This window comes from Mirounga leonina, unplaced genomic scaffold (assembly GCF_011800145.1).
Source record: "Mirounga leonina isolate KUSES-001 unplaced genomic scaffold, KU_Mleo_1.0 Mir_176, whole genome shotgun sequence".
Lineage (NCBI taxonomy): Eukaryota > Metazoa > Chordata > Mammalia > Carnivora > Phocidae > Mirounga > Mirounga leonina.
Genome location: NW_023270454.1, coordinates 43,716,855 through 43,741,320, shown reverse-complemented (window position 1 = coordinate 43,741,320; position 24,466 = coordinate 43,716,855). Strand labels below are relative to the sequence as shown.

The following is a 24,466-nucleotide window of genomic DNA, read 5'->3' as shown; positions in this document are numbered from 1 at the left end:
AAATAAAATCTTTAAAAAAAAAATTTTAGAATTAGCTTGCCTATATCTACCATAGAAAATCCTGCTGGGATTTTGATTGGCATTATGTTAAATACATAGATCATTTTAGGAAGCATTTGCATATTTACTATATTGAGCTTTCCAATCCATGATCATGGTATGTCTCTTCCTTTCATCAGCATTTTTAAGTTTTCAGCATATAGATAACCTACATATTTTGTTAGACTTACACACACACACATACATATCATGATATTCTCTCTTTCATTTTAATATTGATAATTTATGTTTTGAGTTTTCTTTGAAATTTCTTCAGAAATTTATCAGTTTCTTGCTCTTTTCAAAGAACCAGATTTTGGTTTCATTAATTTTCTCTACTGCCTTTATGTTTTCAGTTTTGTTTCTTTCTGCCCTCAGAGGTATTATTCTCTTTCTTCTGCTTGATTTGGGTTTATTTTGCTCTTCTTTTTCTAGTGACTTAAGGTGGAAGCTGAGATTATTTATGGGAGATCTTTCTTCTCCTCTAAGATAATGATTTCTTCTGGGACAAATTTCTCCATAAGCAGTGCTTTAGCTGCCTCCCACAAATTTTGTTAGGTTGTATTTTCATTTCATTCAATTCAAAGTATTTTCTAATTTCCTTTAGAGACTTCCTCTTTCACTCATGGTTTATTCAGGAGTGTATTGTTTAAATTCCAAGTGCTTGTAGATTTTTCAGTTATCTTTCTGTTATTAATTTCTAATTTTATTCCATTGTCAAATTTTAGTTTCATTTTTTGCGATTACATCTTAAATTTGTTGAGCTTTGCTTTATGATATAAGACATGTCTATTTTGGTGAATGTTCTATACATATTTTAAAAGAATGTGTTTTCTAGTGCTGTTGGACATAGTGTTTTTAAAATATCAATTAAGGGGCTCAGTAGGTTAAGCATGGCTCAGCAGGTTAAGCATATATCTTTAGCTCGGGTCATGATCCCAAGATCCTGGGATCGAGGCTGCTGAGTGGGGAGCCTGCTTCCCCCTCTCTCTCTGCCTGCCACTCCCTTTGCTTGGGCACGCACAGTCTCTCTCTCTCTGTCAAATAAATAAATGAAATCTTTAAAATAAAATAAAATACCAATTAAATCCAGATGGTAGATGGTGTTGTTCAATTCTTTTATCTCTTTGCTGGTTTTCTACCCACCAGCTCTGTTGCTTACTGAGAGAGGAGTGTTGAAGTCTCCAACTATAACTATAGACTAATCTATTTTTTCCTTTAGTTCTGTCATCTTTTGCTTAATGTATTTTGATGCATACACTTTTAGGATTGTCATATCTTCTTGGTGATTTGACTCTTTTACCTGTATATAGTATCTTTCTTGATCCCTGGTTAAATTTTTTGTTTTTTTTCACCAAAGTCTACTTTGATATTAATAATAGCTACTACAGATTTCCTTTGATTAGTGTCTGCAGGTATTTTTTTCTACCTTTTACTTTACTTTTATTTTTCTTTAAAGATTTTATTCATTTATTTAACTGACAGAGAGAGAGAGAAAGCTAGAGAAAGAACACAAGTAGGGGGAGTGGGAGAGGGAGAAACAGGCCTCCCACCAAGCAGGGAGCCCGATGCGGGGCTCAATCCCAGGACCCTGGGACCATGACCTGAGCTGAAGGCAGCCGCTTAACCAACTGAGCCACCCAGGCGCCCCTACCTTTTACTTTAAAAAATATATATTTTATTTATTTGAGAGAGAGAATGAGCAAGAGCACGAGCAGGGAGCCCAATGCAGGACTCGATCCCAGGACCCTGGGATCATGACCTGAGCTGAAGGCAGACACTTAACCGACTGAGCCACTCAGGCGCCCTCTACCATTTACTTTTAACTTATGTATACCATTATATTTGAACTAAGTATAGACAGCAAGTAATTGCATAGTGTTTTTTAATCCATTCTGATGAACTCTCTCTTAATTGGTATATTTTGGTTATTTATATTTGATGTAAATATTGACATACTTGGATTTACATCCATCATTTTATTATTTGTTTATTTGTTTTTGTCTCTTTTTTTCTACTTTTCACTAAATTTGTGGCCTCTCATTACTTCATTTAATACGTGTGTCAGTAAAAATTCTGGATACCAGAAGTTAAAAAATTAATGCACTCATCAGGTTTAGTTTGGTGAGCAAATTTTAGGGAATGACATTAGACAGATAGTATTTTCCTAAAATATTTTGCATTTAAAAGTAAAGAAATACTCACAGGATTTTCTCCTGGGTTACACATCTTTACCTGAAAAATGTCCCTCAAGAGCAAGTCTATGGGTTTATCTTTGTAGAACATTAAAAAAAAATGTACAAAGTCAAGTAAGTCCTCAGATTTAAACAGCTTTCCTATGGAGAAAAAGTAAACAAATCCAAATAACTCTTGAGTGTTTACAAATCCAAATAACAATATATCATAAAATAATGCTTATATATAGCCATTCATTCTATTAACATGAGAAAGGACCAAAAAATCATTAAAAATTAAATCTATTCCTTCAAAATAAAGCTTAAAGTATTCGTGAAGTTGAAGGATAATAAAGCAAAATAATACATCTGCTTAAGTATTAAGGATTACCATTTCAGGGCAGGAAAGTGTGAAGCAGGTTTAGAATAGTGAATACTGTCAGGTAATCAAATTTGATAACCAATGAGATCAATTTTCTAAATCATGTGAAAGATACACACATAATAATTAAAAAGATAAATAAAATGAAAATTATAGGAGCTATAATCTTTTACTTAATTTTACAGAAACTGATTTATAACCTGACTTTTGTAGAACTTTATCTACCAGATTTTTTATGTTTAGTACTTAATTTTGATTAGAATACAGTATTATTTCAGTATTTGAGCATCATTTTTATATGAATTTTATTTCTATCTTATATTTGTGATTCTTAAAGATTTGCTCTATTTTAAAGTAGGATATTTCATTAGGTCCAACTGCCTTTTTTCTAATATACTGCATTTTTAATTTTAAAATTAATTTTAAAATGAAATTGAAGGTATAAAATTCAGATAAATTTTCACTTTAAAGTAAATAGTATAAAATACATCTAACCATTTAATAAACATGCTGGTAGAAAGTAAGCATGCTTCATTTTTTTCACTAGGAGCTGAGTCTGTATGGGTTACTTAATCAAATGTATAATTATATTTTAATTTTTTGGCACCCATTTATATAGTGACCAAAACAAGTGATTTAATGATGGAAACAGTTGATTCAGTATTCATGTTTTCCTTATCTGCTGTCAGTATGCTATAAAATTCTGTTCAGCAAATTCATATTTTTGGTAATATTGAGTAAGAAAATTGTTATTATTCTAACAACAGAGAACAAAGCCTTTGTAAACTTAAGCTTAAATAAGACTTCAGCATTACATATATGTGCTCCTGTTCATTGTGCTCTTGTGATCAGAATGTGAATATTCTCTATCCTTCTCATACCTGACTTTGGCGAGAAAAATAAAAAGGAATTTATAGTTCATAAAGTAATGTATCAACAAAACACTTCCTCTTCAAGTTTATCGGGTATTACTGTTACCTATAATTTTTCTTCTTATTTAAATCAAAGCTGAGCAAAAATCTTTGGGGTCTTAAAACTGGATTCTGCAACACTTGATAAAAAATGTATGGGAAAGAAGGTGATCAAGTAAGTATATGAATAACAGATTTCATAAGCAGTCAGAGAAATGCTTTACACTCCTCCCAGTGGCAAAAAAAAAAAAAAAAGATATAATGGATAAAATCAAATGCTGTCAAGCATATGGGGAAACAGGAACCCATACGCACTGCTTAAGGGAGTATAAACTGTACAGCCAATCTGCAAAGCAATCCGGCTACACAGAGACACTGCTACTTTCATCCTCAGTGATCCTGCTCCCGGGGACAAATACGTCACTTCGTTTCTTTGTGGCAGCAGGGAATTGGAAGCAATTTAGGTCAACTACTCTGAGGATGGATAAATCAAATGGATTATTACATAGGGCTTATGCAACAGCCGTGAGGAACAATAAACTAAATGGACATAAATTGACATGTTGGCAGTTTTAAAATCTAGTTTTGAGGAAAAAAATGTAAGGGGCATGAATAGGCTTATCACATCACTCGTTTATGTAAACTTTAAACAGGTACAAACATGATAAACATCAAGTATTTGACATGGATATATGCATATTTATATGTATACTTTGAACAGAGTAGAGTGCAAACCTATTGGGGTGTGGGAAGAAGTGGGAGTAGGGAATGGGCATAAAATGAAAAAATAAAATAAGAGAGGGCTCCTGCATGAAGAAACGATGACGTGCACCATGAAATGAGTAAGGTCATTCAACTTGCTACCTCGAAGTTCAAATAAAAGGAAAAGTATAGAAGGAAGGATGGAAAGAGTGGAAGGAAGAAAAAGAAGTTTATAGAAGAAATTTTTTAAAAATCCCCTCTTGGAAAGAAGAAGAAGAAGAAGGTAGCAGGAGGGGAAGAATGAAGCGGGGGAAATCGGAGGGGTAGTCGAACCATGAGAGACGATGGACTCTGAAAAACAAACAGGGTTCTAGAGGGGAGGGGGGTGGGAGGATGGGTTGGCCTGGTGGTGGGTATTGAGGAGGGCACGTTCTGCATGGAGCACTGGGTGTTGTGCACAAACAATGAATCATGGAACACTTCATCTAAAACTAATGATGTAATGTATGGGGATTAACATAAGAATTAAAAAAATTTTTTTAAATAAAAAAAAAAATCCCCTCTTGGACACAATTATAGGAACTCTTCCGTGGTGGGGCCGATTCATATATTTTTACGCTTTTTTAAGTATGTCAGCTTTGGCATACTGGAAATTACAGGGAATTTAGAGTACGGGAGTCCTAAGTTAGAATTCCTTTCTCTAGAACTTTAATTCTTTGAGTTTCTATATAAACTGAAAGTATTTTTTATGTAAAATAGAGAAGTACACCTTAGTCACTGAGCCTGCAGACTCTCAGCAAGCACTTAGGTGGTATCTTCCTTACATTTTTATAAAATATTATGTATAAATCAACCTGCTAATTTATATTGTCCAGCTAGGAAAAAATTGGTTTAAAAATACATTTTCTGAAATTCAGATACTTGAATTTGATCTTATTATTAAATTAAAAGTATCTTTATAGAAATCATGCCATTCCTTTCCATTTATTAACAAACTGATAAGTTCTTAAGAACTTTTAAGATTATTGTGTGCTAAAAAATAGATACATTGCTTACCTATGAATCCAAGAATTGAAAACTCAATATAAAACCAATTTTTTGAAGTGATATTATGCACAAAATCTGTGATTTTCGTAAAGTACGTCTTTTTAGCTATGATATCATCTTCTAGCTGGAAAAAAACAAAAAGTCATGAGTACCTTTGATACTTCCACTGAATAAGTTGCATTAGCTTGAGAACTGAAAATACTTTCAATAGGATACACTGAAGAAAATGTTTTTATGAGGTTAATTTTATTTTTAGTTCAATTCGCTGAGGGTATTTTTTTTTTTTTAAGATTTTATTTATTTGACAGAGAGAGTGGGAGAGTGGAGAAGCCGGCTTGCCACTGAGCAGAGAGCCCGACGTGGGGCTCGATCCCAGGACCCTGGGATCATGACCTGAGCTAAAGGCAGACGCTTAACGACTGAGCCACCCAGGCGCCCCTCACTGAGGGTATTTACTGTTAGTTTTCACTTTCAGATTCTGAGACCAGAGATCATCTGTTTCTTTCCCTAAATAATAATATGGAACACTCAAACTAATCCTCACGGAGGGACACCTGGGTGGCTCAGTCGATTAAGCGTCTGCCTTTGGGTCAGGTCATAATCCCAGGGTCCTGGGATCGAGTCCCACATTGGGCTCCCTGCTCAGTGGGGAGCCTGCTTCTGCCTCTGCCTGCCATTCCCCCTGCTTATGCTCGCTCTCTCTCTCTAGTGCTGTCTCTCACTCTCTCTCAAATAAATAAATCTTTTTTTAAAAAAAGGATCATTTCGGGGCACCAGGGTGGCTCAGATGGTTAAGCGTCTGCCTTTGGGTCAGGTCATGATCCCAGGGTCCTGGGATCGAGTCCCACGTTGGGTTCCCTGCTCTGCGGGGAGCCTGCTTCTCTCTCTCTCTCTCCCCCTCTACCCTTCCACCCCTGCTCGTTCTCTCTCTCACATGAATAAAATCTTTAAAAAAAATTTTTTAAATAAATAAATCAATCCTCATTGAAAAAATTTTGCTTATCTGAATCCATTTTCATCTTTACAAATACTTCCGTTTCTAATTTAAGGCCAACTAGCTTTATGTTTGAGATGGCAGGTGCCACCATGTCCCCGCCAGAGAGGGTGGCTGCCCAAGAGATGACAAGAGGGAACCGGCACTCTCACCCACCACTAGCTGGGAAGAATGGTGGTGCACGTAAACCTAAGAATAGTTCTCCCTAAGAGAGGGGGAAAGGAAAACTATAATTTTCCTTTTATTTAATCTCATATATATTGCGTGTCACCTATCCACTAAGAGGGTCTCCTAAATGACTCAGAAAAATGTGGAAGTCCTCAAGCACATTACCAGAACACAAAAGAGAACTCCGTGGTTTCAAACTGGTTAAGAAAACATTGGCTGGATCTCATGTTTCTGTTACATTCCACTAACTAGGAATCAAAAGAGATTTTTCTTTTTCTTCCAGTAAAAGAGAAGACCCTACTTCGGGCCTTTTTCTAACATTCTCTCTTCTCCAGTGACATCTTGCAAACTCTTCTTACAACTGTATATTGTCACATGTAGTAAGGCGTATACTCACTGCTGGGAAACATAACACTGTTATTTAACAATATGCCAGAATTCAGGGAATTCAAGCTATATATAATTGATTTATTTCAGAACTACGGTAAGGCATTGTAGAACTGGGCAGAACATACAAGGTGAGCCAATGTAGGGTACCAGTGGTAAGCATACACACTGTCTGACATATAATAAGTGCTCAAAATATGTCTGCTTAATGTTAATGTAATAAATTTGTGAGAAGAGAAATGTAGGAAGCATAATTTCTATTTTTTTTCTAATTTGAGAATTACTTTTCAGTTTGCTTCAGGTAACTATAATTTCCTCTGTTAATAGTAAATCCAGCAAGAAGACTTATATAAAATCAACTTTAAACTTCCTTTTGGAACTTTAATGAGTATTTTCGGAGTACAAAGGTGGAGGAATACAATGAGGAAGGAATCAAAAGAGGGAAGGAGAACATAATTCTTCCACTTATATATATACACCACGGTCTTACCTGTAAATAATACATGGCCTTGGGTTGGGCATACAGCATCAAAAAACAAAAATCCAGTACTTGTTTGATGCACCTACTAAAGATAATAATAAAATCTGTTAATATTTGTCATTATTACATAATTTTTATTTATAAGCACACTTCAGTAATTAAAAACAATTTTTTACACTTTGCTAACATAGAGTACTATCTACAGTAAGTGTAATTGAATATTTTATACTGAAAAGTTATATTAAAATGTTTCCCATCTTTTTTTTTTAAAGATTTATTTATTTATTTATTTATTTGACAGAGAGAGAGACAGCAAGAGAGGGAACACAAGCAGGGGGAGTGGGAGAAGGAGAAGCAGGCTCCCCGCAGAGCAGGGAGCCCGATGTGGGACTCGATCCCAGGACCCTGGGATCATGACCTGAGCCGAAGGCAGTCGCTTAACCGACTGAGCCACTCAGGCACCCAAACTGTTTCCCATCTTTATTCAGTGGACCATATCGGCCATCACTAAACTAGGATAAGCATAATCTATTTTATGGTTTGGTTAAATTTTTATCTGTGTAGTAAAGTTAATATTCTTTCTGGTCTTAGGTCTTGTTCAAATAAAAGAAGAAACTTTATTCTAATTTAATACTAAGCTAGGTATTAGGCCAGTTCCTGAACGTACAAGGAGCAATACACAATGCAGTTCTGCCTTTCTGCGTTTCATAATCCAGTATGAAAAGACAGAAAATTAATAAAATCACAACAATTAGGTAAGTGCTATACAGAGACACTGGTAATGATGACATAAAATAAGACAGGATGGGTGGATCAGGAGGCCGGGCATTCAGTGAGAAGAACAGTATTGCAAAGGCATAAAACGCACGAGAGCACGTGCCACCTTAGATCCAGAGCACCAAGAGGGGATGGAAAAGCTGATGATGGTGAGGTGGGCAGGGACCAGATCATGAGCGAAACTTTGGACTTGATCTCCTATGAAAACGGATTCTTCTGGCTACACTATGGAGAATGAATTGGAAGAGAGGCCAGGCTAGGCTACGCTTAGGGAAAACAAACAGATCATGAATGACCTGAACTAAGTCCAAGGCAGAGGAAAGGGGACAAGAGGAATGATGCAGAGAGAGATTTTTTTAAAAAGAAGAAATGATGATGGAGATACAAAGAGCAGAAGGAAAAACAGGATCTACAATGTCTCCCAGGTTTATTACTCTAAGAACTGACTAAATTCAAAGCGAAAGAAAACCCCTAAGAGATTTCCAGATTCTGACATACCATTTATTATCATAAAACAAAACAGAGCTAATAAGTTTCCTGGGATACGACTTTTTTCTGAATTCTGACATTTCTTTTACTCTATTAAGTTTTGAGGAACCAAATTATTACATTTCTTATAATACCTACATTTATAATCAAACAATAGGGATCCTTTATACATGTACAGACCTTTTTTCAAAATTCTTTCATAAATACTGTCATATTTTATTCTTACAATGACTCTTCTAAATGTATAAAGTAGATATTATGCACACGGGAAAGCAGAGGAAGCTAAGACAAAGGCCAAATTACCTGTCTAGGATGACCTACAGCAAACAGTAAAACTGGAACTAGAATGTACACATAATAATTTATAACCCCAGGCTTTCTTTTCCCCTTCATTATGCCCTTGCTAATTATTGGCTGAAAATACGAACACAGATAATCAGTGGTGTGCTGGTGATAAATGTTCAACAACTGACTCTTCGGGGAGTGGGGTGAGGGTGAGCCACGATTTGTGCTTTTGCCCATTTCCATGGTGTAAATGCTCCTACCATGGCTGATTTCATGCTACCAACTTGATGCCGCTGGATGCAGACTGAGAAGTGCTGCACTTTATCAGCTCTTGCAAGCTAACAGGAGCTGGCTGTGTTTGAAATGGGATCTCTTAGATGCTGGTTCCAACATTACGTCTGATGAAGTTATTTCAGGTAATCCGTCATACCTCTTTGACTTTCCTGAGTAGTCAGTTGACTCCTTGACATGTGATATGTTTGGATAAAAAAAGGCAGGTATTGAAATGATTTCTAAGGATCCAGACCTTAGTTGCCTTTTGAATCTGTAAAGAGAAGTAAATGGAAGCTTGCAACTGAATATTTGATTTACCAAAATAACAAATACTTAAAAAGAATGTCCTCATGCATGTCTATATAATATTTTTATTTGAATTATTTCACATGTAGTTACATGATGTCCACATTATGAAACTAAAATTTTAGTCAAAGCATTTCTTTTATAAATTAGTAAGCAACCTAACAAAAAATTAAAATATACAATATAAAATTAATTTCCTTTCATAAAAATTATAGGCACTTTAAATTTTTGCATGTTTACAATCAGATATGTACTCTAAAAGATTCAAAATAATGGAACTAACGAGTTAGCATAGAATATTAGATGATTTTTTAAAGTGTATAGTTTTGAGTTTAATAAGAGTCCTACTGGGGGCAGCTGGGTGGTTCAGTCGGTAAAGCGCCTGCCTTCGGCTTGCGTCATGATCCGGGGTCCTGGGATCGAGCCCCGCATCGGGCTCCCTGCTCAGCGGGAAGCCTGCTTCTCCCTCTCCCACTCCCCCTGCTTGTGTTCCCTCTCTCGCTGTGTCTCTGTCAAATAAATAAAATCTTAAAAAAAAAAAAAAAGCGTCCTATTGAATAGCATCGTGACTGCTAAAACTATAGACTCCTCACAGCAAGCAAGGATTGAGTGTGACTCTTGTCCACAACTCATTGGATGACTATGTATGCTTTTTAGAATCTTTATTTTTAAAAGTTAATATTTATAGACCAACTAGGAAATCATTAAAATGCATGAAATATTGTTCACAAAGCTGCAATACACATCTTGTACCGTCAAGGTAAAGGATGGGACACACCAGATAGAGCATTTTAAATGGTTTTCCTTTAGAGATAAATAATATGACTTTAAATAGGATTTAAATTTAGGCATTACATTACTTATTAAAATGTTAAAGTCTCAAGAAAATGTTTTATGCTAATAGGTGAAAAAGCAAGATAGGGTTTTATATGCACAATCTCAATTATGTGCAAAATAAGCAGTCCTCACCTTGCACAATTGTATTATGCATGACTCTCCGTTACCATGTTAGTTAAATAACACGTCTCCCTCAACAACACTGTTCAAATTTGAGTCATCACACTGTATTAACTGCAAATAATTCCATAAAGTACAAACTTGCTTCTGACTCTTCAGTTCACAAATCACTACATAAATCTCATATCATCATCTCACTGTTCCTTTCAAAGTCTGTCAGTGCCTGATCACTGTTAACTCTTGTTCAGTTCACTTACAGACAGCAAAATACATGGTCCTGTTGCCTCCCTGTGACATTGGAATGTAGACAGTTGTACTCCTTTCATTTGCTTTTTAAATGGTTTCCAATGTTTCATAATAGGTATGTGTCATGAGCATGGGTATCAGCAGCTACCCTCTAGCAGTGCTAGAGAGAATGTGGGGTTTAGACCCAGAAAACGGTCTCTACCAATTTTGCTTCCTTCACTTACACACTTTGAGCAAGTCATTTACTTTCTCCGACCTTCAGTTTCTTCATCTGTAAAAATGGAATAGCAATACATACCCTTGCAGGGAAAGAATTCTTCTATAGACACTTGATTCTTCCCAGGCTCTATGCATCAGTGGAAGAGTTCCTGGTTATTTGTTTGTTTGCTTACTTATTTATTTATTTAGGTGGGAGTGTAAATGGGGGAGTGCGGGGAGGAAAGTCTTACTGGTTCTTCTGATTTTATGGTATATCAAATGGAAAGGTTTTTTAAAAACTTATTTTAGTATGTTCCTTGAGGAGTAGAAAATGTTGGTATGGAAGAAAAGAATGAGGAATTCTATTTGGTTTGGGGTAAAAATTAGCAATAGCATCTACATTTTTAAAAGTGAAATTGCATAACTTTATACAGCAATTTAGAATAGCAGAGGCAAGTGAAAATAACATTAAGTTGCAGTATATACAATCACCAAAAAGTCTGGATTACAGATGCTTCTAAGTAGATTTTGCTGTCCTCCAGAAAATTTCACGCAAAGTCCCAAAGCAACAAAAGTCAAGTTACAAGTAATTTCTATCCTGGTGGTATAATTTCCCATTACTAATAAAGAGAAAGATTCCAGGCTCAGTTTTATTCAGTCTGTCTTAAAAAAGACCTTTGAAATCCTGTGTGGTGACACCTTTCTAGGATTCTTTAAATCTTTTCTAGCTTGTTAGATTATGGACAGCATAAAAAGTTCTTGAGATAATGATACCAGAATTGCTAGTTGCCAATGACTAGAGAAAATACTGTAACTGTACGTTGTTGCCATTATAAATGAATGATTTTACCTTAGTTACAAAAAAGTGGAAACTTTACAGCTATATAGTTTTATAAAAAGTACACACTTATATACAGTTTCAGATAAGGTTATATATAACCTTAGTTGGATCCTGTAACAATTATGATATAGTCTAAAGTTTAGGACCAATAAAATATAGAACAACCTCTCATTAACCCCAATGAGAAGACCTAGCAAAAGGGTTTTGGCTAAATTAAATATATAAAATATTAGGTACAGAAATGAAAAGTTATGAGTCTACATTAACTTAGATACAATCTCACTTAAAATTTCATATTCTATAATGTCTGTTTTTAAATTATAGTTTTATTCTATTCTCACAAAAAATAAAACAACTTTATTCCAACTCTTTATCTTATATTGTTGACATTAACATTTTTATCATCATGAGAATCTCTTTTTGAATCATCTGACATAGTTCTCTGGTACACATGATCGTTAAGTCTAACTAAAATTCTAGTTAGTGACATTGTCTTTGCACATTTTATAGCAAAACATAAGTGTTTTTATATATCAAGTAGTTTTTTATTTGTGATCTCCACAAGTAACCACATACTGTAATTCTTTTTTTTTTTTTTAGATTTTATTTATTTATTTGACAGAGAAAGACACAGCGAGAGAGGTAACACAAACGGGGAGTGGGAGAGGGAGAAGCAGACTCCCTGCCGAGCAGGGAGCCCGATGCGGGGCTCGATCCAGGGACTCCAGGATCATGACCTGAGCTGAAGGCAGTTGCTTAACCAACTGAGCCACCCAGGCACCCCCTGTAATTCTTTTTTAAAGTCATCTTCAAAAGATTTCAAAACATATGCCCAAGAATTGTTTGTAAATCTCTGCCTTCTTTGTAAATGATTCTGTGAAGACTACCTTATAAGGACACCAAACTAGCAGAGATTTAACTCATTTCAGGCTAATGTGTCTTCTGCAAACAGTTTATTATGCAGAATAAAGCAACCAAGAGAGGGTATCCTGGAATAGGAGGACATTTTAAGGATTCAAGTATGAGGCAATTTTTTTTCCTGGGGAATCTTTTTTGGGTAAAACTAGACATATAAGGGTGTTTTAGTTAATCTTGCCCAGTTCTATCTCCCTCCACACACATCATCTACTTCAAGGCTTCCTACCTGTCTCAAGTTCAAGTTCACTGCCAATAAATCCCTTGTTCTCAACCTACTATCTTCCTTTCACAGAGAAAAGAAAATCCTTTAAGGAGGGAATGCTTTCATTTCACCCTCCTTTCTCAAGCTAATTATTTTTTTCTACTCCTTCACCCGTTCTTATCTTTTTCCACTTTATCTTAGCTTAGTCCTGCCTAAACCTCCTTCCATGTGTACCTTACATCCAACTCTCTCCCATAGATCTTGTCCATCAGCTTCCTCCCTCTTGATGAGAGCACATATAAAACCTCTCCTAGCGCTCCCATCTCCAGACCTCCCCAAACATAAGTTTTCCCTCAGGCTGCTATGTTTTAACATCTCTCTGCATTGGTCAAACTTGTTGAGAATAGTCTAATTCAATTCTTTAAATTTTTATTATGAAAATTAACACACACACACAAAAGTGGGACTACAATGAATCCCAAATCACTTGATTTCAACAACCATTAATTTTTTTTTTACTACACTTGTTTCATCCATACAGCCCCCTTTTTGTTGCTGAAGTGTTTTAATATATTGTCCTCGGATAGAGGACGTATCAGATATTAAACTGATAAGAACAGATACTACACTTGATCTTAGCCAAAAGGCCGAGAAGCGATGTGTTGCTGAAGTATTTTAAAACAAATCCTAGATAATCAGTTCTCACCCTTTAGTTCTTCAGTGTCAAAATCAAAAAAGGACATTTATTTACACAACCACATGCCATTATCACACCTTATAAGACTAAGAATAGTTACTTAGTATCACATAATATTCAGTTGATATTCAAATATGCCCAGTATCCTAACAAGTATCTAACGCGTGAAGGCGGGGGGTGTTCCAATGAGTATCCACTTAAGATCTTCTCATTATAACCAGTTATCTCTTACTTCTTTTTTTAAACTTATTATCCAGACCAGTAATTTCAGTTTTTCTCTTTTTCCCTCAACTATCTTTTTGAATAGAACTGGATCAACTGTCCTATAGAATGTCCTACATCCTAGTGGTTACTACAGATTGCTTCCTCTATTCACTGTGTATACTCTAAACTGGACTTTAGATCAGATTAAAGGTTGTTCTGTCTTAAATATATGATTTCACTCATATGTGGAATTTAAGAAACAAAAATATGAATAGAGGGGAAGGCAGGGAAAAATAAAATAAGAAGAAAACAGAGAAGGAGACAAAACAGAAGACTTAACTCTAGGAAACAAACTGAGGGTTGCTGGGGGGGATGTGGATGGCGGAGATGGGGTGACTGGGTGATGGGCATGAAGGAGGGCACGTGATGTAATGGGCACTGGATGTTATATCCAACTGATGGATCACTAAATTCTACCTCTGGAACTAAAAACAAACCAAAAAAAAAAAGGCTCTTCTGTCCTGTACTGTGTTATGTTGTATTTTGGAGGGTGGTGGGCAATAATTCCCTATAGTTATTTCACAGTGTATTTCACTGGCTACACAACAGAAGACACAAAACGTCCGACTGTCTAACTTCCAGGAACGCTGAGACTGCTCAGAGGTTCAGGTGGGGCATCTGAGCCCTTCCTGCAGACTGCCCCTCTGGCCTCAGCCCCCACTCTCCCACTCTGCTCCGCCAGGGACTGTAGGGGCAGGGGGTCTGCATGCCACAACCCCAGGCCCCCTTGTTGGCCAGCTTCCGGGGAGGTTCTGCCTATGGGAGGCAGCATCAAGAGATGAGAAGGCAGTGAAGAGGACGCTATGCTTCCTCCTTTGGGGCTGGGGTGACGGCTGCAGCAGCAGAAGCAGGATGGAGCAGCAGGAGGTGGGGAGTGGGCGGAGGCTCCAGCCCTGACAAAGACGGCACTGCTGGGGGCGGGGGGGGGGGGGGGGGGGGGGGCAGGTTCCAACAGCGCTGCAGCAGGTGCGGCCAACATCAGCTCAGCTCGTCAGCTCCTCAAACCCCACCTCCCTTGGTGCTTCTCCCATCTCCTTTCTTTTGTTCTCTCAGCCCCTGTCAGCACTTTTTGACCAGTTCTTTGTACTGAATTCCCTCTATCTGAATTACCAAGTGCGTTCCTGGTTGGGTGCTGGCTGGTACGCCTTCCACATCAAGTGCCCCATCCACATGTCACTGAAGGACATGCCTGAACCAGCTGTTTCAAAATGGTGATTTCTAATTCTATTCATTCTACAGTTATTAGCTAGAATTTCTTTTGACGAAAATAACTTTTGCCTCACCCCCTTGAGCTATTTGGTAAGGAAACAAAACCAAACACTTTGCTGGCGAAGCCAAACTGTCTATTGGCCAGATTCGGCTTGAAGGCCATGTTTGCAAGGCTGGTCTGTAGCATAAAGGGCATAATGCTCAGCATGTTACCCAAGGCTCTTCAGGATCTTATCACAGCCTGCCTTAACTCCCACTGATACATCTTCCTTAATCTCAAACGTCCATACTCCAGGATACACTCATATTTCCAAAAATCTAGTGTGCTCCTTTCTGGCCTTTCTGCCTTCTTAAGCAATTCTATTTGTCAGGCATTCCCTTTCTCCTTTAATCTGCTTTAAGAGTGTCTACTTACACCTTTACACTCAGCTCAGTTATTTCTTTCTTTATATCTTGCAGGTAGAGTGAAAGACTTCACCCTCTACGTGTTCTCATACTGCCCTCCCCATACCAGTATGAAACACGAGCTTCCTGGCTGTGATTTTTTAGCAGTTGTTTCACCCACTGAACATAAAGATCTGAAAGGCTGGGTCCATTCCACAGCATCTTGCTTGAAAAATAACGTCGTGTTGGCTCATCATCATGTGCTCGCATCTCCCAGGCTACATCCAACAGGAGATTGTAAGCAGAAGTGGAGAATGTGACTTCATACACTAAGGAACACAAGAACTAGATTATTAAGAAATAATCTAGTAGGCTTCTCTCAGAGGAAGTGGATTTCATGGAGAATAGATACAACAATAGTAACATGGAAAAGGTGGATTTTATTAGGCAGACAACCTACAAAATTGGGGAAAGTTATAAGCTATACTTTGTCACAGCTCAGAACTACCTGCAGTTCTAAGTAGTTCTTTCTATACAGCTCACTCATCAGAATGAATATGGTCACTAATACAGTAATATAATTGGGCAGAAAAAATAAAATAGAAAAATGAAAGAACAGCTATTTTCAAACTTATCAGACAGTCCTTACCTTTTTGTAATCATGCCAACGACAGATTTTAAATAATCTTCATTTCTCTAAAAATGAGAAAAATATTTTACTGAAATTAGGCATGCCTCATAGTTTTGCTACTACATGGTTGCTACATATAATTCTAGTTTAGGTATGGAATGTCATTGCTTCCTAAGAATTTTTTTTTCCACTCTCTATAAAAGAATTTAAAATACCCATGTGTCTAAAAGACCTGACTTGAATACTGAAAAGATTTCATTCTTCCTTAGTCACAGTACAAAATATCACTACACATTATTTACACTTAAAAATTAGTATGCAAAAACCCATGTATCTAAAACAGTTTTGTCCTAAAAATGGGATGGTTTATTTCTAAGAACTGCGCTTTTTGAAAATGTCTTCATTTTATGAGTATTATAGGATAATAAACGTACTTCAAAATTAGACCACAGTTTTCCAGATGGTATTACTCAGCTTGCTTCCCAAATTTTCTTCCATCAACAAACCTTGTGTGCCTACTCTTTATCAAATTCTGTGCTAGATTAGATGACAGATTCATTTGTAAGTAGCTTTTGGTAGTATATTCCCAGATGTTTTATTTATTTATTTATTTATTTATTTTCACAAAAGTGATAGTATTTACACAATATTGCCTCAGGGCCCCAAGCATTCCTGATATAAAATTCTGAAAAATTTTGAATAATGACAGTTCTATTGTCAAATCTGAGTACTCTGAAATGTATACAGACTGCTTATTTTAAAATTTCCATCATGATGCAGATTAACTCTAAGACAGTACTTAAGGTTCTTAAGATAGCCATAAACTGAATCATCAGCTATTTGTTACACAGAAATATTTTATATTTTAAATATAGTACTAAAGTTATACTTCTTAAGCAATCTACATTCCATTTTAAAATTTGTCCCTAATATTTTATTACTGGTCTAAACATTTTAGGCAGATGTGCACTGTGTCAGCAGCAAAGAAATAAAGACTATAATATGTAACGTACAGAAATGCAACAAAACATTTCGGAGATTATGTATATGCTTTCAATATTAAGAAATTAAACTTGGAGAGAATGACTGTTTAATCTTTTATGTTTTCCTCTTAGTTCTTCTATTGCTTGTTTTGTTTTTTGAGTTTTTTCTGCATTCAAAGACATGTTTATTATAGAAAATTCAAATAAAGAAAAGAATATAGAAAGGACAGGGGTGCCTGGGTGGCTCAGTCATTAAGTGTCTGCCTTCGGCTCAGGTCATGATCCCAGGGTCCTGGGATCAAGCCCCGCATCAGGCTCCCAGCTCAGCGGGAAGCCTGCTTCTCCCTCTCCCTCTCCCCCTGCTTGTGTTCCTGCCCTTGTTGTGTCTCTCTCTGTCAAATAAATAAATAAAATCTTAAAAAAAAAAAAGAATATAAAAAGGACAACAAAGATCCCTCCAACTCTTAGTATCCGGAGATAACATTATTTATATTTTGGAGACCATTATTCCAAGGTTTGTTCATTTTCTTTTTTTTTTTTTTTTTAAGATTTTATCTATTTATTTGAGAGAGAGAATGAGAGAGAGAGAGCACATGAGAGGGGGGAGGATCAGAGGGAGAAGCAGACCCCCTGCTAAGCAAGGAGCCCGATATGGGACTCGATCCCGGGACTCCAGGATCATGACCTGAGCCGAAGGCAGTCGCCTAACCAACTGAGCCACCCAGGCGCCCTTCTTTTTTTTTTTTTAATACAGTTTTGTCTGTATCTTTTTTACCTCCTTCCTTCCGTCTATCACATTTTACATAGATAATATGATGTTAAATGTGATGCTTTACAACTTTTTTCCCACTCAACAATATGATATGGACATCATTTTATGTCAGTTAATACAGATATTCATTCTCTTTTCCATGGTTACAATTGCATTGTGGATTATTGCAATGTAGACACAAGGATTTAACCAGCCTCTTATTGATAGACATTTTTGGTGGTTTTCCAATGTTATGCTTTTATAAAGAAATCAAGCATTGAAAATCCTTGAAATAATTACTTACTCAACGTTTACTATATGCCATGCATCATTCTAAATACTTTAAATATAATAGCTAATGTAATTGACAAAACAACCCTATGACATAGGTAATATTATCATCACTATTTTGCAGAGAAAGAAAGTGAAGCATAGAAAACTGAAGGAACTTGTCAAGTTCACAAGCCAGGAAATGGAGAAGCTGGCATTTGAACCTTGGCAATCTAGATCCAGAGTATGTGTTCTCAACTACTGTACATACTGTCATATTTTTATTATTTTGGAATTCCTGCTTGATTATCTCCTTAGGATAACTTCCCAGAATTGAGATTTCTGATACAAAGGATATACACATTTTAAATCTAACACAAGTTGCCAAATTCCCCCTCCAAAAGGTTTTATGGTGTCAATATTTACACAGTGCTTTATGTAAGTTTTACATGGCATTAGAGGGCAAGATAGAAAATTTGGGGGCCATTGGACATAGATTTGAATCTGCTGTATTAATTACTGGGCAAGTTACTTACTTTCTATAAGCTCTAGTTTCTTCACCTGTAAAATCAGGATAGCTATACCTACTTTACAAGGATGTAATGCAGACTACAGATAATGTATATAAAAATTGTCTACAATCCTTCAGATATAGAAAGGAATCCCTCAATATTCATGGTGGTTATTGCTACTTAAGTTAACACAAATTATCTCTTGATTCATATACCTACCTTTTATTGGGCCGGCAGGTTTTATTGCTATAGCTTCAATTTTAATGTTCTGTTTGTAAATATAATTTCTGTACTACGTAGTATGCAGGGCTCCTAGTAACATATTTAACAATGCAATCTTATTTCTCCACATGGAACCACTATATTTTCTTTTTAGATTGCCGTATTTAGTTCCTTCTCAGTGGTATCAAACAAGTACTAAACACATTGTCTGCCAACCAAAAAGGCATCTATGAATTGCTTTCTTAAATTTAAGAAAAAACATCCAAAATGATACAGTGATTACCATGGAAGAAGGGTATTTGGAGACCACAGGTTGGGCATGAGGGGAGCCACTTATTTTTCATACGTACATCTGCGACAGAGACAATCACCACAGAGTCCTTCTCTTCTGAAGGTGTCATCCTGGAGACAAGAGAATTCAGTGTTTGCTTCAGGTAACTTTGATTTCCTCTGTTAACAGTGGAAATGCCCAGTGCGAAAGAGACTGCAGACAAAGGAGCATGGAATCATCATTTCAAACCACAGAGAAAAACATAATTTATCATTAATATCTATGCTTATTACTGTGTTTGGGTTAGTCGTATGGTCATAAAGAATGTCCGAAACTATATTACAAAAATTATCCAAACTACTCTTAATTTTTATCACAAAGTTCATTTTCTGCCTGAGCAAATTCCAATTTGCAGTGGATTGTTAGTAAATGCATTAAGTAGACTCCAAGATGTTCTCATGTTGGAGGGTTTCAGTGCAGTAAAAGATAAAACTAACCACTCTCCATTTATTTTAGCTTTTACCTAACTTGGGTACAAAATGTCACACATTGGCGGATTCTCTACTTCTCTTCTTAAGGAAATGTTGGAACCCAAAACAGGAAAAATACTATGAAATATTTTCATCTGTGAAAAAAAAAATGTATGAAGTAATTTTCAAGTGATTTAATGGAATGAATCCATGCCCCTAAGTTACTTGTATTGACCACTATTGACTGGAACACTGGGAGAACGGATCTCATGTCATCCAAATAGATAACTAAAATTATATCAGTAAAGTCTGCCCAAACTCAACACCAGTGCCTGAGCATATGAACTTGGGCAAGATACACAGCCTCTCCAGCCTCAATGTCCCCACCTTCAAGATGGGGATAAGGACTTTTAGAATGGCTAAGTAAGGAACTCAGAAAATCCTCTCCCTAAAAAAGCAACAATAAAACTAGAAAAAAATTGTCAAAACAATCAGGGCCCTGGATATACAACAAACTGAGAAGCATTTATGTAACAAAAAAATTACTGAACTTTGGTGAGAACAGTAAGAATTTTCCCTGATTACTACTGAGTTCGAACATACTTTCATATGTTTATTGGTCTTTGGACATTCTTCTGTGAAATCCCTGTTTAAGTTCTTACCCATTTCTCTGAGTTTTCTGGATTTTTCTTATTTATTAATGCTCTTTATAGATTCTGAATATGAATGCTTTGTCATTTATGTGTATTACAAGTATCATCTCCCACTCTGGGTTCCCTTTTCAATGTTTTACCTCTTGATGAACAGAAATTCTTAATTTTAATATAGTACAATTTATCCATCTCTTCCTTTACATAAAGTTAGTGCTTTTTTGATTCCTGTTGAGAAATCCTTATCTTCAAGTCATAAAGATATTCTCCTGAATATCTTCTCGATGGTTTGTTTGCCTTTTATAGTTAGATCTACAGTCCACCTGGAATTGATTTTTATGGATGGTGTAAGGCAGGAATCAAGTTTCAAACTTTGGGTTTTGTTGTTTTTGTTTCTGGGTGATTTTTTTTGTTGTTGTTACCATGTTGAACTTTTTATTTTAAAATTATATTCTGAGTGGATTTTTAATTTTTTTTTATTATTCAAACTTTGGGATCCACTCTAAAATGCAATTCCCGAAATTACTCCCAATGCCTTCGGGTAAGGAACACATTTACAAACATTTACAAGACCTTTAATGACCTGGTCCCGACCTTCCTCTTCCGTTCCAACTATCCTCTCTTTAAACCAGTCTCACTTAACATCGCTCAGCTTCTCAGAATGACCAAATAGAGGACACTCTCATTTCCAGGCTTTTGCACATGCCATCCTTTCTTTGCCTAGAATACTCTTCTTCAGGTTCCTTGTGCTAATTCTACACTTTCTAAAGTAGGTTGGGTGTACCAGCTATATATTCTTACTTCATCTCACATAGTACTTATCATTCTATTTGTTATTAGAATACATAATAATGGCAATAAATTTGGGATGAATAAGTGAATGGCCAAGTCCCTTTATTATTTGGGCTCTGCCCCATGTCATACTGACAATAACTTCCAGCCCCAATTGTGCACACATGCCCCACTTTTTGTCCAGGCCCTCTTGCTGTTAGACCCTTCCTATTTCTTTTTCTTTACCTGGATGAACATCCTCTACTTTTCCACTATCCATCACCCGCTTTTTCCCTATTTAGTCTATTCCAATTCTGTTCACCCCTCATGACTCAGGTGAATCTCACTTTGTCCAGAAAGTCTTCCCTAATTCCCCAAGTATGGATTACTTGCTCCACCTTATATTTCCCTTGTCACAACACTAGTTACCCTATATACTGTAATTGCCTTCTCACGTGTCTGTAGGAGGATGAGGGTCTTGTCTTATCCACCACTATTCCCCTGGTAGAAGCTGGTTACTTGAGAACATGGAGGACTGCACAAAGAAGTTGTCAGTTAAGCTGAAAAGTCATAATGGGGAAGGGACTTACATGACAAGTTAGTTGTGGTCGACAGAAGGTGGTGGGTTCATTGCAGGCAGTGATCAGCATGTGCTAATCACTTGGCTTATTCACAGGGACTGCAAGTGTTTTGGGGTTGCTGGAAAGGAGGGGAAGTGGCAAAAATTGATTTGAAAAATAGTCTATTGTGCATACACCATGTCAAGGAGCTAGCTTCATCCTATATGTACTGAGGACCCACTAAAGGATTTTAAGCAAGAGTTGAGCATGATGTTATGCATTTTAGTACATAGCTCTGAGGAGAGTATGAAGAATGGATTGACTAGTCAATTTACAAGTCTATTTCAATACACTGGGCAAGAAATGAAAGCTGAAAGAATAGTTATAGAGGGTAGAGAGCAGAAATTATTTGAAATATACTCAGAATATAGAACAAATAAGACTGATGACAGATTCCCCAGTAGGCCTTGCTATAGGCTTCAGTGCTTTTATAAATGTTTTATGTGCTATGATCTTTTAGTTACCAGGAAAAAAAAATCTTTTCAATTACTTCTGGTAATGAAGGTTTATAGGCAAACTGGTCCTCCCAAGGACCAATGAAAATCCACCAAAGGGCTCAAAAGGAGGATCAATATATACAGCATGGGTAGAAATCAGGAAATAGTTGGGGAATTAGAAAATTATTCAAGATCTAACACAGTTCTATAGGGTGCCTGGGTGGCTCAGTCGTTAAGCGTCTGCCTTCGGCTCAGGTTGTGATCCCAGGGTCCTGGGATCGAGCCCCACATCAGACTCCCTGCTCAGCCGGAAGCCTGCTTCTCGCTCTTCCCCTCCCCCTGCTGTGTTCCCTCTCTTGCTATGTCTCTCTCTGTCAAATAAATAAATAAAATCTTTAAAAAAGAAAAAAAAAAAGATTTAACACAGTTCTGCTAACTGGGTTACCTCAACACCTCAAAACCCCAAAAAGAGTTCTGTTGTTCTTCCCAATTACAAACATCTCTCCCTCCTTCCTTTCACTCTCTGGCATGGGCTTCTGCTTATCTTTGCTGATGTTTATTTAAGGCTGTGCTGATTCTTGGTATCTACTATTTTATAGTTTCTACACACTGGGTTTTTTTTTCCTATGTCTTTCATCTCCTCCTCCTGTTACCCTATAGCTTTGGGGGAGCACACACCTTCTCATCTATTCACACACATTATGCACGTCTATGTACATACACATGCCATATTCAAAATACTCCTAAGAGGGAATCTGATGCAGTTTAAGACTCAAGTGCGATCTCAAGAAGTAGCTTAATATCTCTAAACCTCAATTTTCTTTTTTTTTTTTAAAGACTTTATTTATTTATTTGACAGAGAGAGAGAGAGAGACAGGAGAGAGGGAACACAAGCAGGGGGAGTGGGAGAGGGAGAAGCAGGCTTCCTGCGGAGCAGGGAGCCTGATGCGGGGCTCGATCCCAGGACCCTGGGATCATGACCTGAGCTGAAGGCAGACGCTTAACGACTGAGCCACCCAGGCGCCCCTAAACCTCAATTTTCTTAGGTGTAAATTAGAGATAATCATAGGTCCTACTGTACTGGGTTGTGAGGGTCAAATGAGACAATGAGAGAAAACATTAAAAAAAAAAAAGAAGGAAGGAAAGCACAGCAACTCAGTATATGGAACACAGTGAGAACTCAGATGTTAAACAATGCCACTGGCACCCCCATCCCAACTCAGCAGGCTTGGCAGAGGCATGTGCTACGGAACACTACTTATTCCCAAGGAACCATGTAGATCAGAGATCAGGAAGCTATTTCTGTGAAGGACTAGGTAGTAAATAGACATTTTTGTCTCTCGGGCCATACAGTCTCTGTTGCGACTACTCAACTCTGTCACTGTAGCATGAGAACAGCCTCAGACAAGTAACAATGAGCACTGACTAGGCTCCAACAAAATCTTATTGTAAAGTAGCAGCTTTGGCCTGTGGGCTGTAGTTGGCTGCCCCTGGCCTGGGGTGACTCAGAATAAACAAGGTCTGTGAGAATGGCAAGCATTTGGAGACTTGCCCTAAAATCCCTAACTTAAATGCCTTCTCTCTTCTTAAATACCTGCTGAAGTTAAATTCATTATTTAAGGATTAGCTGAAACATCACCTCTTCTGTAAAGCTTTACACTTTACACTGACCTTTGTCCCCAAAAAGATGGGGAAATAGGAAGATAACCAGATAAGAATGAATTGATCAAAACCAAGGGAGACAAGAGTTGCCAGGTACTTAGCAGATGCTTAATATAAGTCAAATGTATATGTGACTTATAATAACCTACTTTTAAAACATCTGTATTCAAGTTGAATTTGAATTCAAATCTCTACATATCTATTCAACTATTTTCTTCTGCCAAGTCATATAATTTCTGGCAGTCCAAATTAATGCCACATAAGCTGGTGGTCTATGTATCGGAGTATTATATTAATGGATTACATATTAAAACTTAAAAGCAATATGATAATAATTAGAGAAGCATCCAAAAAAACTTAAGAGGCTCCTGGCTGGCTCAGTCAGTAGAGAATGCAACTCTTGATCTCAGGATTCTCAGTTCAAGCCCCACATTGGGCATGGAGCCTACTTAAAAAAACAAACAAACAAACAAACAAACAACAACAAAACTTAAAAACATGTCCTCAAAGATCAAAATATCTATATTTGATTTTCTAATTCTAAATTTGCTTACCACCTGTTTTCTCTTTTCCAATGATTACATCAGGATAAATTCTGTCTACTTTCCTTAGATGAGGAAAAAAGAACTTTAGGATTTCAAATGTATTAGATGCTGTTTCATTCTTACCCAATGTATTCATTTTCTTCTCAGCTGAAAGAGAGAAAAAAGAGGGTTGCTAAGTGCATGACCATAGGGATTTTTCTCTCTTTGGTACAATTTTTCATAATGAGATTAACAGATTTAGTGTTCAATATATAAGAGAAATACAATTAAATGTGAACTATTAAAATCATATGGCTACAAAATATAGTTCAAATATTATTGATTCATATTTATTTTAAAA

At 36.7% G+C, this 24,466-nt stretch overlaps 1 protein-coding gene and 1 pseudogene across 1 annotated transcript in view; both read right to left on the bottom strand.

Moving 5' to 3' along the window:
• MGAT4D (MGAT4 family member D) overlaps positions 1-24,466 on the bottom strand; it is a 52,296-nt gene that overhangs the window by 14,972 nt on the left and 12,858 nt on the right. The window contains exons 3-9 of the mRNA XM_035023263.1: positions 24,136-24,273; positions 19,051-19,184; positions 15,981-16,027; positions 9,267-9,380; positions 7,295-7,370; positions 5,265-5,379; positions 2,245-2,375 (exon numbers count right to left, since the gene is read on the bottom strand). Coding sequence (XP_034879154.1) covers positions 2,245-2,375; positions 5,265-5,379; positions 7,295-7,370; positions 9,267-9,380; positions 15,981-16,027; positions 19,051-19,184; positions 24,136-24,273 — 755 coding nt within the window. The remainder of the gene's footprint in view (positions 1-2,244; positions 2,376-5,264; positions 5,380-7,294; positions 7,371-9,266; positions 9,381-15,980; positions 16,028-19,050; positions 19,185-24,135; positions 24,274-24,466) is intronic.
• On the bottom strand, positions 13,325-13,436 carry LOC118022584 (annotated as a pseudogene).